General features: G+C 39.6%; 1 protein-coding gene across 12 annotated transcripts in view; it reads left to right on the top strand.

Annotated features, from left to right (window-relative positions):
* Window positions 1-14,604, top strand: part of MACF1 (microtubule actin crosslinking factor 1) — a 341,269-nt gene that overhangs the window by 288,982 nt on the left and 37,683 nt on the right. For 6 of the 12 annotated variants that reach the window (XM_038557817.1, XM_038557816.1, XM_038557822.1 and 3 more), the window contains 12 exons: window positions 2,447-2,606; window positions 2,976-3,302; window positions 4,263-4,347; window positions 4,880-5,121; window positions 6,017-6,223; window positions 7,635-7,754; window positions 8,189-8,296; window positions 9,496-9,714; window positions 10,617-10,820; window positions 11,543-11,551; window positions 12,510-12,741; window positions 13,681-13,907. In XM_038557817.1, the coding sequence (XP_038413745.1) occupies window positions 2,447-2,606; window positions 2,976-3,302; window positions 4,263-4,347; window positions 4,880-5,121; window positions 6,017-6,223; window positions 7,635-7,754; window positions 8,189-8,296; window positions 9,496-9,714; window positions 10,617-10,820; window positions 11,543-11,551; window positions 12,510-12,741; window positions 13,681-13,907 (2,140 nt within the window). The remainder of the gene's footprint in view (window positions 1-2,446; window positions 2,607-2,975; window positions 3,303-4,262; window positions 4,348-4,879; window positions 5,122-6,016; window positions 6,224-7,634; window positions 7,755-8,188; window positions 8,297-9,495; window positions 9,715-10,616; window positions 10,821-11,542; window positions 11,552-12,509; window positions 12,742-13,680; window positions 13,908-14,604) is intronic. The other 6 variants (XM_038557827.1, XM_038557826.1, XM_038557824.1 and 3 more) reach the window with 3 other exon arrangements.

Below are 14,604 nucleotides of genomic sequence, written 5' to 3'. Positions count from 1 at the left end.
AGGGATGCATAAGTAGTCTTCAGTAAGTGGCCAAAAGATAGGCAGTATGCTTTTCTCCTCCGAGGAAGTACTTTCTCCTTCCATAGCTATACCCTAGCATTGCCTGAATGTCTTTTGCCTTCTATTGTTTGCAGCTTATTTGTTTTTTAAAGATTTTACTTATTTTTCTGACACAGAGAATGTAAGCAGGGGGAGTAGCAGAGGGATAGGGAGGAGCAGGGAGCTCAATGCAGGGTTTGATCCCAGGACCCTAGAATCATGACCTGAGCTGAAGCCCAGTTTAAATGACTGAGCCACCCAGGCATCCCATACTGTCATCCCATACTGGGGCATCCCATAAATGCTAGCTAGTTAGAAATCCATATGAGAGTAGTATAGGCAATCATTTATGATTGTATGCTTTCAGTTTTCTAGGTAGCCACTGTCAGTTGTCAGCTATCTAGCTTTTCAGGCTCCTTATTTCCACTGGCCTGTGATGTGCTTAATTCTGAGTTGCAAAGTATTGTTCCATATTAGAGGGAGAAACAAAAATGAGAGAACTCACCTTATTTTTATTTCCAGATTGCACTACTTTTTTCCTTCTCTTTGTCCATTTCCATTAATAGCGCCATTTGCAGTTATCTAGGCTTCAAACCTTAACCTCATTTTTAGCCTTTTTCCCGTGCTCTTTTATGTCCTATGTCTATTAGGATGCTAAATTCTATTTTACTTCTGTAATGTCTTCCCGATTCATCCATTTCTCTAATTCCCGCTCACCTACCTCAGTTCCTGACTTGCACTAGTCCACTTGAAGTAGCTCACCTGAGGTAGCTAGTTCCCTAACTCATTGTTCCATTGCTGCTTACCCTCCAGCTTCCCTTTTGCCTTGCTCAGAAATTTAATGACTCCCTATTGCTTATGAAATAAAATCTAAACTCTTTAACCCAACACTGGAAGCCCTCAGCTTTTGGCCCTAATCTACATTTCTTAGTTTCTGCTCTTCTTCTCACTCCTTATGTTGTAGGTAAAGTACACCATATTCTTTTTTTTTAATTTTTATTTATTTATGAAAGTCACACAGAGAGAAAGAGAGAGAGGCAGAGACACAGGCAGAGGGAGAAGCAGGCTCCATGCACTGGGAGCCCGATGTAGGATTCGATCCCGGGTCTCCAGAATCACGCCCTGGGCCAAAGGCAGGCGCCAAACCGCTGCGCCACCCAGGGATCCCTGTACACCATATTCTTCAGTATCTTCTGTCACTTTGTAATTCCATGTCTTTACTGACAATATTGCCTCCTCCATGAAATACCTGTGTTTACTTCTTCCTGCGAAGTTTTTGTTCCCTCCCCTTCCTCTTAACTACTGTAATTCTTTATTTGTATCTTTATTTTATTTTATGTACTTTTGCATGCGTGCTTTTTTCCTCTCGAATGAGTGAATGATTATATATAAAATGATTTATATATAAAATATAATTTGTCCAGGACACACAGCATAGGACCCAGCACAGGTCCTGTTTAGTAAAGGTTTGTTGAACTAAAGTGCGTCATATACTTCCAGGCCTTTTAAATGACATAGCATTTAGTCTTTTCTTAATGATTCAGAGACATAATTGTGGCCTTTTATTATTAATCTGTGTGTTAACAGAGGTCTGTGGAGGTTTTTCTTTTTCCTATCAGGCTTCCTCTCCCCTTTGTAATTTGCTGCTTTTAATATACAGGATAGTTGAAATCTAAGCTTAGTATGAATGTTACATTAAATAAGATTCCAAGTGAGCTCTGAAGTCTATAGTTCTTTTGACTGCCACGTGTGTTGGTAAATTCAGCTATTCCGAGGTCATTTTTTTTTTTTTTTTTCTTTTTTGCCTTAGATCTGGATTCAAAGTTATGTTCTGGTGCTTGAAATCACTAGAACCAGGGAGATGGTGGAGTTGTAGTTCATAGTCTGCCTTTGCTCCTCACATGCTCATTTCTCTGAACTCACAAGTGAAGGTAGCAATGACAGGGAGAGAAATGAAAACTGATTATTTATTTTGACTCCTTTAAACTTTATTTTGGTCTCATGTTTAGATGATACATGTGCTACATCCCATAGGAGAAAGAGTATTAGAAAGTCTGATTCTAATCCTCATTGCACTGTTAACACTCACTGGGTGAAATGGACAGATCTTTTTTTAAGCCTTCAGGGTCAGTTTTCTCTTTTGTAATAATGGAATATGCTTTGAACCCAAGTCCAAAACATTTCCAGACACACCCTCCTCCCCCCTACCTTACAGGGTTATGACAATCAAAATAAGGCAATGCTTATGGGAAGCCTTTAAAACCACAGAGTGCTATGTATATGTGTTCTGTTTACTATTGATGCTTAAAATGTACCTGGTAGAGATTGATCTTTCACTGAATATAATACTATTATCAGTCGTTATGTAAATTTTTGCCTGAGCAGTTTGTTCTGTATATTTGTGTAGGCAAAAACAGCTGGAAGATATCCTGGTTCTGGCCAAACAATTCCATGAGACAGCTGAGCCTATTTCTGACTTCTTATCTGTCACAGAGAAAAAGCTTGCTAACTCAGAACCTGTTGGCACTCAGACTGCCAAAATACAGCAGCAGATCATCCGGCACAAGGTAGGGAGAGGCTGTTGGTAAGTGAAAACATAGCACTGCAGTCAGAAATCCTAGAAATTAACTGCCAGTAACAGTTGAGAAGATATGTTTGGTGAGATGGGGGGAAGGTGATTTTTAAAAGTTGAATTTGAAATATGGTCAAATTATCCATTAGAATAATCACATCCTTGAAGGAAAAACAGCAATAGACTAATAGGCTACCATCAGGAAAAAACAAGCTTTTGTTCTCACTTTTAATATTATTTTTGCCTTTCAGTAGGTGAGCTTTTTATATTATTTAATTTATTATATCATTTCTTATTCATTGTTTCATGTTTACTTTTCATTTATTCTGTTTCTGTTACTCGTTTTTTCCATCTGGATTTCTAGGCTCTGGAGGAAGAAATAGAAAGCCATGCAACAGATGTGCACCAGGCAGTCAAAATTGGGCAGTCCCTCTCCTCCCTGACATGCTCTGCAGAACAGGGTGTGCTGTCAGAAAAGCTAGACTCCTTGCAGGCCCGATACAGTGAGATTCAAGACCGGGGCACTCGGAAAGCAGCCCTGCTTGAACAGGCACTGTCTAACGCTAGACTGTTCGGGGAGGATGAGGTGGAGGTGCTCAACTGGCTGGCTGAGGTTGAGGACAAGCTCAGTTCAGTGTTCGTAAAGGATTACAGACAGGATGTCCTGCAGAAACAGCATGCTGATCACCTGGTATTCATGTTTTCCATTTTTATTGGTCATGTTACTAAGTTGTTTTGTCATTTTGATTCATGTTTCTCTTCATTTCTTTTTCTTAATTCCAAACATTTCAACTTAATTTTATACATAAAGCACAGAGTTATAGACTTGTTGCTAGGGACTAACCTATTCTTAGATGAGTCCATGGAAATACTTGTACTTACCAGACTGAATCAATAACTATAGAAGATGATCCAGAGTACAGTCAGGGACCATCTCGATTCCAACTCATGTTTTACATCATTAGGTAAATGTATCACTCAGTTTCCATCTGAGTTTTATGAAAGAAAATGTAATTTAACAGAACCAGAATACCTAAGTACTGCCCAGGGTTTGACCATATAGCTATAACTTCTAAAATATTTCTAGAATTTATATGCTGAAATTCCAGGGATTATTTGTCATCTTAATAGAAATAACAGTTTGCTCTCTTTTCATCTCATTTTGATGACATTTCTTTGGGGATAGTAAAAATAGGCAAAGCAGTTGTTTTGTCATTGTTGTTGTTTTAAATAACCCAAGATTCTTCTACTTTGTTGACTTCAAATACTGAGAATTTTTAAGCAGGGTCCTGATCGAGGTCATCCTGTTCTTACTGACTTTCTTTTGAACTTTCTGAGTCTTGGTTTTGGACATAGTAGACATTTCTGCTGCATTCTATTTCTGCCTTTCTTGAGCTCGGGTTTGGTACCAGTAGATTGGTAAAACCGATTTGATCCTAAATCTCTTCTTAGCCAATACAAGGGAGAACTTGCCTATAAGTATCAGATTTAATTATTTTGAGTAATTAATGAAGTAACCAAAGAGATAAGGAATCAAATATCTGATATGTAAACTGACCTGGTATTTGTCTCCTTACTTTAAACGTGGTCTCACCTTTCTTCCCCTTTGTCATGCCATAGCTTTAAGATTAATGCTATTCTTCCCTTTCAGGCTTTAAATGAAGAAATCATTAATAGAAAGAAGAATGTAGATCAAGCTATTAAAAATGGTCAGGCTCTTCTAAAACAAACCACAGGTACTTTGAAAAGTATATCTCTTAGCAGCTCTACAGTCATGCAATCACATATCCCTGAAATAAGCATCTTGCACTAGCCACTTCTCTTTGTATATAGGAGAAGCTTAGTGTTCACTGGTTGTATTACCATGTGCTTCTAGAGACTGGCAGCCTAGAGTCCTATTTTCTGCTAAATCTTTTGAAAACTAAAAGACCTTGTCTCACATTTGGTTGTAGATGGTGGCTCCCCCTGCCCTCTAGTGTGTCCAAGGCCAGCATCATGGAATGGTGCTGGGAACATCTAGAAACACCTGCAATTGAGTTCAGATCTTAATAGACTCAGAAGTGGCTTCTTTTATTAATTAGAAGTATTATTTCCCACCTCCCTTTGTGTGGGATAGTAGGTGAAATTGCTGCCATAGGGAGAGAGCATCTATCTATAAGATTTAAGCTCTGACTTAAAGAAAGGGGGATTAAAGAGACTTCCTCATCCCCAGAAGGAGACTCCTTCATATTCTCTGAAATATAAATAATTGTATGCTGTTCCCCACAGGTGAAGAGGTATTGCTTATCCAAGAGAAACTGGATGGAATAAAGACTCGCTATGCAGACATCACGGTCACCAGCTCCAAGGCCCTCAGAACTTTAGAGCAAGCCCGGCAACTGGCCACCAAGTTCCAGTCTACTTACGAGGAACTGACCGGGTGGCTAAGGGAGGTGGAGGAGGAGCTGGCAGCCAGTGGAGGACAGTCTCCCACAGGGGAGCAGATACCCCAGTTTCAGCAAAGACAGAAGGTAAGCTGTCATTTTTTTTTCCCCAAGGGAAAAAAAGGTTTTTTTTCCTCTTAAAATCCTGAAGTTCGGGCAGCCCAGATGGCTCAGCGGTTTAGCGCTGCCTTCAGCCCATGGCGTGATCCTGGAGACCCGGGATCAAGTCCCACATTGGGCTTCCTGCATGGAGTCTGCTTCTCCCTCCCTCTGCCTGTGTCTCTGCCTCTCTGCCTCTCTCTCTCTCTCTCTCTCTCTCTCTCTTTCTCTCTCTCTCATGAATAAATAAAATCTTAAAAAAAAAATCCTGAAGTTCAAATTTTTAAGTTTCATCACCAACTCTCTCTACCTTAAAAAAAGTTCTGCCTTGTTTCTTGTTTACTTATGGACAATAAGATTTAATATAAAGGCAGACTTACATAAGACCACTTGATATGGTCTGAAGGGGAAAAAAAGATTGAATCACAGGTCCCTGGGAAGTTTGCTTCACAGGTAACATTTTAAAATGTACTTCTGTAACTCATTCTCTAGAGAGTGTTTCATGATTATATTTGACTCTCCTGCAGGATCTAGTGCAGTTCTAGATATGCAGAAATCCTTTGTAGGTACTTACCAAGTTAAATGTGGTTAAAGAATTATTTTATTACTTTTGAAGTAAGGAGGAAAAAAAAAAGGCACTAATTATTTTACCCAGAGCCAGTCTGGCCCAAGAAGTGTTGCAGACAGTTCTAAGCAGCAGCTAAGCCTACAGTCAGGCTGTGGAATGATTGAAAAATCTGAGACAAGGAAAAAAAAATAATTGGAGGAAGGAGGTCAAAGCCCTGCTGGGATGTGTGGTAGAGATAGCACTTTCCACCCAGCACAGCTGCTAATGTGCTTAATTTAGCAAGGAATGGCCTGAAAACTTTTTTTCCCTCCTTAGGAATTAAAGAAGGAGGTCATGGAGCACAGGCTGGTGTTGGACACAGTGAATGAAGTTAGCCGTGCTCTCTTAGAGCTGGTGCCCTGGAGAGCCAGAGAAGGGCTGGATAAACTTGTATCTGATGCCAACGAACAGTACAAGTTGGTCAGTGACACTGTAGGACAAAGGGTGGATGAAATTGATGCTGCTATTCAGAGATCACAGCAGGTAATGTTTATAGACAACTCTGCATTAATATTTTAGGCAGCCAGGGGTGTGTGTATAAAGTACAAAACTATGACCCACATAAATACCAGCTCAGGAATAGGAATGATGAGATTAAGCTAAATCTGATGCAACAAATTATTTCAGTGATGGGAAGTGATTGGGTAAAGGTATGTGAGGATGGATCTTAGTTTGACCCAAAATATCTGACCTTTTTTTGAGAAGACAGGAATTTGTGGTAGAGTCTGTGCAAGCCCTCTTCTCAGCTATTGCCCCATTAAGATTTTGATAGAAGTAGATAATATCTAGGACCAAAAGGTCCAAATGCATCCCAGTCTTACTTTGACATAATCAACTGTTTTAGCATTAGGTGGTAGAAGAGGGGAAGGAACCAAGAACTATAATTACTATCAAATATGCTAACCAAAATAGCAGAGCCATCCAAAATAGAACCTTGCCAGTAAACACAGGTGTCATATTTCCCTTGATATTTTTTCCTTCCTGCTTTCTGGAAAAGTCATTTGCTTTCCTTTGTAGCTGGATATGCACCTATTAATGTGTCATGGTGCAAAGTAAATATAACATGACTTCTTGGGTTCATAGTGATAAGCAAAATCTTTGTGAACCATGTAGAAGTTTGCTCTGACTTCAAGTGCATCCCCAACGTGTCTTTATTGATATCCCTAATCTTGGCCAGATATTTAAGATATCAAGTATGATTAAGAAATCAATCATACTTGAAGGAGCTTATTTTCCTCTTTAAAAATATACTAGTGTAGGTTGGTAAAGTTGAAGAGAAAAAAAATTAGGAGACCCTCATTAAACTGCAGTCACATAGAACATGTTATTCATTTTTCTTTGTTTCTGCATGACCCTTTAAAAGTTGAGTGTTCTCCTGGGTTTTTAGGCTTCTTCGGCTGAGCAAGTACTTCCAAGTTAATTTGACTTAACTGCCTGCTGCCATGTTTAACCATATATTTAATCATGTAACTAAAACTACTGTTCGGTGTATGGGTAGGAAAAGAACTGGCAGAAAGAGCACAGTCTCATAAAAGCATTGTGATTAGAAGTATATTTTTAAGAGTGTCAAGTTCCATTGTTGTTTCTAGCTCTAGGACCACTAATGGGGTTTCGTAACTTCTTTTTAAAGAAGTTGAAATAGAAAAAAAAAATAAAATAAAAAAATAAAGAAGTTGAAATAGTATCAACTCATATTTGTTGAAGTATAATCCATTCCAAATTGTCTGCATCTTGATTTATGATTTTATGAAATTCTCCCATTTTGGCTTTACTTTGTAGATAGAAACCATACTAGTGAAAATCCAGACCTTTCTGTGTTGAAGAAATTATAATTCTAAGGACGAGGACCTTTGTTATACGTAACTTATTCATTTTCCTTTAATAAATCTATTAGTATGAGCAAGCTGCTGATGCAGAACTAGCTTGGGTTGCTGAAACAAAACGAAAGCTGATGGCCTTGGGTCCAATTCGCCTGGAACAGGACCAGACCACAGCTCAGCTGCAGGTACAGAAGGTAAGTGTAACACTGATGTATCCACTGTGCCCTGAGCTAGTAGAATCTTTACCAACTTAGAGCACCATAGAGTTTCTGACTATCCCAGGTGGAATAATGCAATTTGATGATGATGGATATATATTAAAAATATTTGTTAAGATGAGGAAGAGATTTTTGGCTTTGTGAAAAGGGAGCAATAGGTTCATTAATTTAGTAAAGAATAGTTAGCAGTTTTCTGGATGATTTTTAGGAGAGATGATACTTTTGTAAGCTAGTAAAAGATAAGCACTGAAGATGTAGGGATAGGCAGAGTGTCAGACTTCATAGAATAGTTTTGATGTGGCTTTATCAGAGCAAGGAGTAAGGAGTTTTTCATAGATTGTGTCTAACATTTCGGTAACACGGCTTGGTGTCCTTTTACTTCATGACCTAACTCTAGTTCACTTTCAAAGGCTTTCTCCATTGACATCATTCGACACAAAGATTCAATGGATGAACTCTTCAGTCATCGTGGTGAAATCTTTGGCACGTGTGGGGAGGAGCAAAAAGCTGTATTACAGGTGAATTGCATTTATTTATTCACTGTGTTTCTCTTGTCTTGACCATGGTGAATCAGTACAATTGTGAAATGATAAAGAAGATTTTTCCCCCCACTATTACTGGTAATGGTATTAAAGTGCAGCTTGGGGCAGCCCAGGTGGGGCAGCCCAGGTGGCGCAGTGGTTTAGCACCGCCTGCAGCCCAGGGCGTGATCCTGGAGACCCTGGATCGAGTCCCACGTCAGGCTCTCTGCATGGAGCCTGCTTCTCAACCTCTGCCTGTGTCTCTGCCTCTCTCTCTCTCTCTCTCTTTCCATCTCTATGAATAAATAAATAAAATCTTTAAAGTGCAGCTTGATGTTCTGGGGGATTCACACCCTAACTCTTTGTGCTCAAATATCCAAACAGTCCTACTGTATGATGGGAAATACAGTACAAATCTGTTTTCTGTATAATAGAGGAATTGCTTCTTATCTTCAGTCCATAAGGATCTTCAAGTTACCTTTCAAAATATCTATGATAGATTTTTTTCAGAACCATATGCAGATATTCTTTCTTCGGGTCATTTTATTTTACTTTATTTTATTTTATCTATCTATCTATCTATCTATCTATCTATCTATCTATCTATCTATCTTCAGGTCCTTTTAAATGATCGTACCCATTTCTAAAGGGATTGGCCAAGAGAGTTGGTTTTGTTTTGTTTTTTGTAGACCAGTTTTGTTTGTTTATATAAAGGTTATGGTTAACCACTGTTTCCTCAGAAATATTCACAAATTGAGCTACTCTCTTTAAACCTATGAAGCATAAGTGTTGGGTTTGTGGAGACATTTTTATCAGAAGAGTCAAGTAAAATTTGATGGCCAAAGGGTCCATCACGGGCCCTGAGATGTTCTGTCTTGAACTGATTTGTTGTAATAATGCTGTATCTGAAGTTATGTGTCATCATTAAAAGGTTAATGCTGTGTTCTGCTTTCTTTGACTGTCTTTGAAACTACTTTCATGTGTTAAAAAGGCTAGAAGCAACGCATGTATATAATAGGAAAAAATAGAAAATTTGGGTAAGTATAAGGAAAATATATCGATCACTTTTTGCCCAGTTAATACGTTTCTGCATTAAAGACTAAAATTCTTTAGTTTTTAATGTATATGCATCTACATTTTTCCTTAAAAAAAAAAGGTTCATAATAGTAATAAATTTTATACTTTGTTGTTCATAGGAAAAGACAGAGTCTCTAATACAGCAATATGAAGCCATTAGTCTGCTCAATTCAGAGCGTTACACCCGCCTCGAGCGGGCTCAGGTCTTGGTGAACCAGTTTTGGGAAACTTACGAGGAGCTCAGCCCCTGGATTGAGGAAACCCGGGCACTGATAGCACAGTTACCTCCTCCAGCCATTGATCATGAGCAGCTCAGGCAGCAACAAGAGGAAATGAGGGTAAGGAGCATGCTGGCTTTTATTTCATTGCAGAATTGAACGTGGGCTCCACGATTTATTTTAAAACAAGATATTTATTAGTGCCTACCAGGTGTAAGTTCGGTGTTATGAAGCTATTTTTTAATCAGCTAGAATTTCTTTGCACAATACAAACACATAACTGAATTATTTCCCTTGTCCTCAATACAAATGCATTCAAGTAGAGGAGCATGGAGATGTCAGAGATCTGGTGCTGCAGAAGTAAAGAACTAAGTAAACATCAGGGAATTTTTCATCTTTCCAGCTACAGCATTGTGTTGTGAGATGTGGGGTGTGGTTGGTTGGCTTTTTGCATTTGGTTAGACCCTAGCTGGAGTGAGATCTGTGAAGAAAGGCAGAGAGCATTATGTTTCTTTAATTTGTGGTTGATGGTTTGCGCTTATTCTTTTCTCTGTGTTCCTATATGTCGAAGGATATAAACTGGACGGAACCGGCAGTAGAGTCCAGGCGTGGTTGGATTACTATAAATGTGTGATTTATGCCTTGTCCTGCTTCGTGTCTGTCATTTGGGGGAGGGAGTCAGACAATTAACCATGTAAATTTTAATAGAGTACACTAATATTTATATGTACAGAGGAGGGAAATTAAACTTGTATCAGTGGGGAGGGATGGGGGTAGTGAGAGAGTATGTGTCTGGGAGGGTTCCCAAATGATGGGGTATCTGATGGCTTTTGAAAATTAAGAGAATTAAGTAGCATTAGAACCTAAGACTTAGGTGGGGTTTTTTTCTTTCATAAATGGTGAGATGCTGGGATTTGCTGGTTTTTAACAATTCAGTTTGTTCCTCTCAAAGTTGATACGAGTTCTGATCAAAGTATTTAGGCAAACTGGTATAAAAGCCTTCACTTTATTTTTTTGCATAGCAACTCAGGGAATCCATTGCCGAGCACAAACCCCATATTGATAAGCTGCTAAAGATAGGCCCACAACTAAAGGAGTTAAACCCAGAGGAGGGGGAAATGGTGGAGGAAAAATACCAGAAAGCAGAAAACCTGTATGCTCAAATAAAAGAGGAGGTGCGCCAGCGGGCACTGGCTCTGGACGAGGCTGTTTCCCAGTCGGCTCAGGTATGTGTGTATGTCTTCAACTGTCCTGTATTCTAAGCAGGAGGTCTCTGTATCAGGTGTGCCCTTGCGGTCTTGAATGTCTAGACCAAGTGATGGTGATAGATCATCAATAGACCAGGAACTTTTGCCTCTCTACATTTTTTTAATCAAGGGAACATTGATATACTGACACGGGGAGGGTGGGTGGTAAACTCATCTTGGCTACTATATTCTGTCTGTGGACAGTTTCCTTGAAAACTTTATATTGTGATGAGTCTTTAGCAGGGATGATTCTGAATGAATTCACCTTGAAGCAACAAATGTGTCATGTCAGATTCCTATTTGGCTTATTACTTTTGAAATTTAGAGGACAACACATTAGCTTTCTTACTCAAGAGGCCACCAGCTAGCCCCTGGTTCAGAGAAAGATGCTTGCGTAGGGAGAAGTAAGAGCCAAAGAGACACCTAAACCACCAGCAGTGGAGTTTAAAGCATGTAACTACATACTTTTCAACTAATATATTACTGTTAGTGGTATTTTTGTCATGTCTGGGTATTTTATTCCTATGTTTAGTCTCAATATTCTTGGTTAATATTTGTACTTACTCAAGTTTTTCCCCCCACCTTCCGTCCCATCTCTCACTCACATTGTGGAATGTGTTACTTTGTGTTGTTGCTGCCTGCTCCTGTCTTCCCCACATCGTCACATTTCATTGTTGTGTTGACCGCGCCCACCATTACAGATTGCAGAGGTAAGGTGCCCACCCCCACTGGGATAAGGGGGTTCTTATGAAGCTGAGAATTGAGAGAGTTTACCTAGAAGGAAATGTCCTTAACTGTAGTGAAATAAGTTTTATTAGTGTAGTTTATTATGGCAGTCTTACTTGGGGTGAAACCTAGAAGTGAGGGAGTGGTGGGGAGTGATTTTGTTGAGGAAGACCCATGTGTCTTTCCCATAAGACGCTTAGAGGTGATAAGCCTTATTCCAGTGAATCCAGAGTTGGATTTAGAGAGCTTTTGAAGGAGGCAGGCTTATCTGCATTGCCCGCTTTTCCCCCTTCACTGCTTCAGATTATAAATGAAAATTTTATGATTATAGTCTTGTTATTCAAAGTACCAGAAAAGTGGGAAGGTAAATTGTTCTTTGAGAATAAAGATAGATTTGACCTTCCTTAATTACCTTTCATCATGCCAGCATTTTCTCTTCTCACTATTACATATGGTGGGTTATTAAGCTGCATGCCATGTTACTTTTAATCTTCAAATCATGTGGCATATTGAGTTCCCATTCATTTACACAGTTGGTGGAGGGCCTCTAACTTGTTGGTCTAATCTGTTTGCATGCAACTGTCATCTGAGATGTTGACACACTGACACTCACCAGTTTCATGGTCTTGTCCCTTGTCACACTAGTTGGAAAGGGGGGGAGTATTGTGACGGCACTAATGACTTGAATTGACTTTTGGCATATTAATATCTTTTTTTGTTTGGAAAATAAACATTTAATTTCTTTTTTTGATCGGCCAGCACTGGTATGCTATGCCCAAAACAGTTTCTTAGGCAAACCTAACGCTTGACAGCCATCGGGCTAGGCCGAATGCAAGTTATCCTAAGCAGTAGTAGATTATACCCTAGCTTTATTCCCTAACATTTACCCTAGAAGTGAGATGAAGTATTGCTGTGATGGCTAACGGTCCAACATCTGTTTAGTTCCATGATAAAATTGAGCCCATGTTGGAGACTCTGGAGAATCTCTCCTCTCGCCTGCATATGCCACCGCTGATTCCTGCTGAGGTAGACAAGATCAGAGAGTGCATCAGTGACAATAAGAGTGCTGCTGTGGAGCTGGAAAAGCTGCAACCTGCCTTTGAGGCCCTGAAGCGCCGTGGAGAAGAGCTCATTGGGCGATCTCAGGGAGCTGACAAGGATCTGGCTGCAAAAGGTACCTAATCTAATGTGTCTAATTTATTATTTTTTTAAAGTAGGCTCCAGGGCCAAGATGGGGCTTGAACTCAGGATCCTGAGATCCAAGACCTGAGCTGAGATCAAGAGTCATATGCTTAACCTACAGAGCCACCCAGGTGCCCCTGAATCAAATTAATATTTAAAGAAAATCAGTAGAATAAATTTTAGGCTGTGGTTACTCCAGCACACCACCAGATATATTTCACTGAATGTGAAGGCAGTTCTCAAGTAATGAGTATTCCACAAAGCCATTTGGAAGTCATTTAGAATTCAGAACACATCTCCACATTGAAACAAGATTACAATTGGTAGTTAGATTCCCAGGCCAGGAAACAAATGTTCTTTTAACCCCTAATATGAGTAAGCTGCAGTATCCATAGGAGGTGGAACATAACCAGCTTTTGTAACACTTTATATGTGAAACGTTGCGAGTTCAACACAACGCCGGAAACAGAGTACTCATCTCAGCCCCTTTATAAGTTAGGTCTTTTGTTTTTTTAAAGATTGTATTTATTTATTTCAGAGAAAGGGGGGGCGGATCCCAAGCAGACGGCCTGCTGAGCACAGAGTCCAACATGGGGCTCCATCTCAACAACCCTGAGGTCATGACCTGAGCCGAAATCAAGAGTCGGACACTCAACCTACAGAACCACCCAGGCTCCCCTCGATCTTTACATCTTAGCAGTACCTTTAGGTTAGATGATAACTCATTTCCACGTTACCTCGGTGGTCTCTTTCTGAGAGACCAGCATAAGTGGAAAATACAGATGTCAAAATAATAAGGCAAAGATAAAAAACTATCCTTCAGTTTAAATTTATAGAGCTTTTTCAAGGATAAGAACTAGGCAAAATTTCTGATAAAGCAGATTCAAGTACTTAAGAGAGTCTCATTCATATCTATTCTTTATTCCCTTAGAAATCCAGGACAAATTGGATCAAATGGTATTCTTCTGGGAGGACATCAAAGCTCGGGCCGAAGAGCGAGAAATTAAGTTCCTTGATGTCCTTGAACTCGCAGAGAAGTTCTGGTATGACATGGCTGCTCTCCTGACCACTGTCAGAGACACCCAGGACATCGTCCATGACTTGGAAAGCCCAGGCATTGACCCGTCTATAATCAAACAGCAGGTGGAAGCTGCTGAGGTGAGACAGAAATGAAGCCCCGTCTCTTGTGTGTCTGTCCTGTAGAAAAATCACTTTTATCCCAGCACTAACTGCTTTCCTGGGCCTAGTGCCTTGAAAGGTGAGTGGTGGTGGTGGTGGCGGTGATGGTGGTGGTAGTGTCTATTTAATAGGACTTTTTTCCACTTGAAGAAATAATATGCTTATTATAGTAGAGATTGCATCCTTTTTCCTATATACAAGTTTTACCGCTTATACGGACTCACACAACCTCCACAATTATTATATAGGACAGTCTCATCACTCAAAAGTAATTCTCCCATCAGTTTTACATTCAATACAAATTAGTAGAATGTGCTTCTGATTTTAGTCCTCTCTAGTGTACATTATTTCCCAAGTAAATTTCTTTTTTAGTTTTGTTTTGTTTTTCAAGTAAATTTCTTCATTGTAGAAAAAGAGCAGATAAAAAGAAAATAAATTCAGGATTCATCATCATCCAGAGCTAACTAATGGTTACTTTGACATACCTTTTTCTAGTCTTTTTGGAGAGCCTATTACTAACTATATTTTTTGCCTCATTTTGTCTCTTTTGTATAAGCCATAGTCTGGCTTGGTATTTTGTCTTGCTTTTATTTCAGCCCTTCTTCCCTCTCCCTGTCCCTGTCATTGCCAGTACATGAACCAGTTTTTAGGATCTGGCACGGAACTGACTTTCTCC

This window comes from Canis lupus, chromosome 15 (assembly GCF_011100685.1).
Source record: "Canis lupus familiaris isolate Mischka breed German Shepherd chromosome 15, alternate assembly UU_Cfam_GSD_1.0, whole genome shotgun sequence".
Lineage (NCBI taxonomy): Eukaryota > Metazoa > Chordata > Mammalia > Carnivora > Canidae > Canis > Canis lupus.
This window is presented reverse-complemented; position numbering and strand designations above follow the sequence as displayed.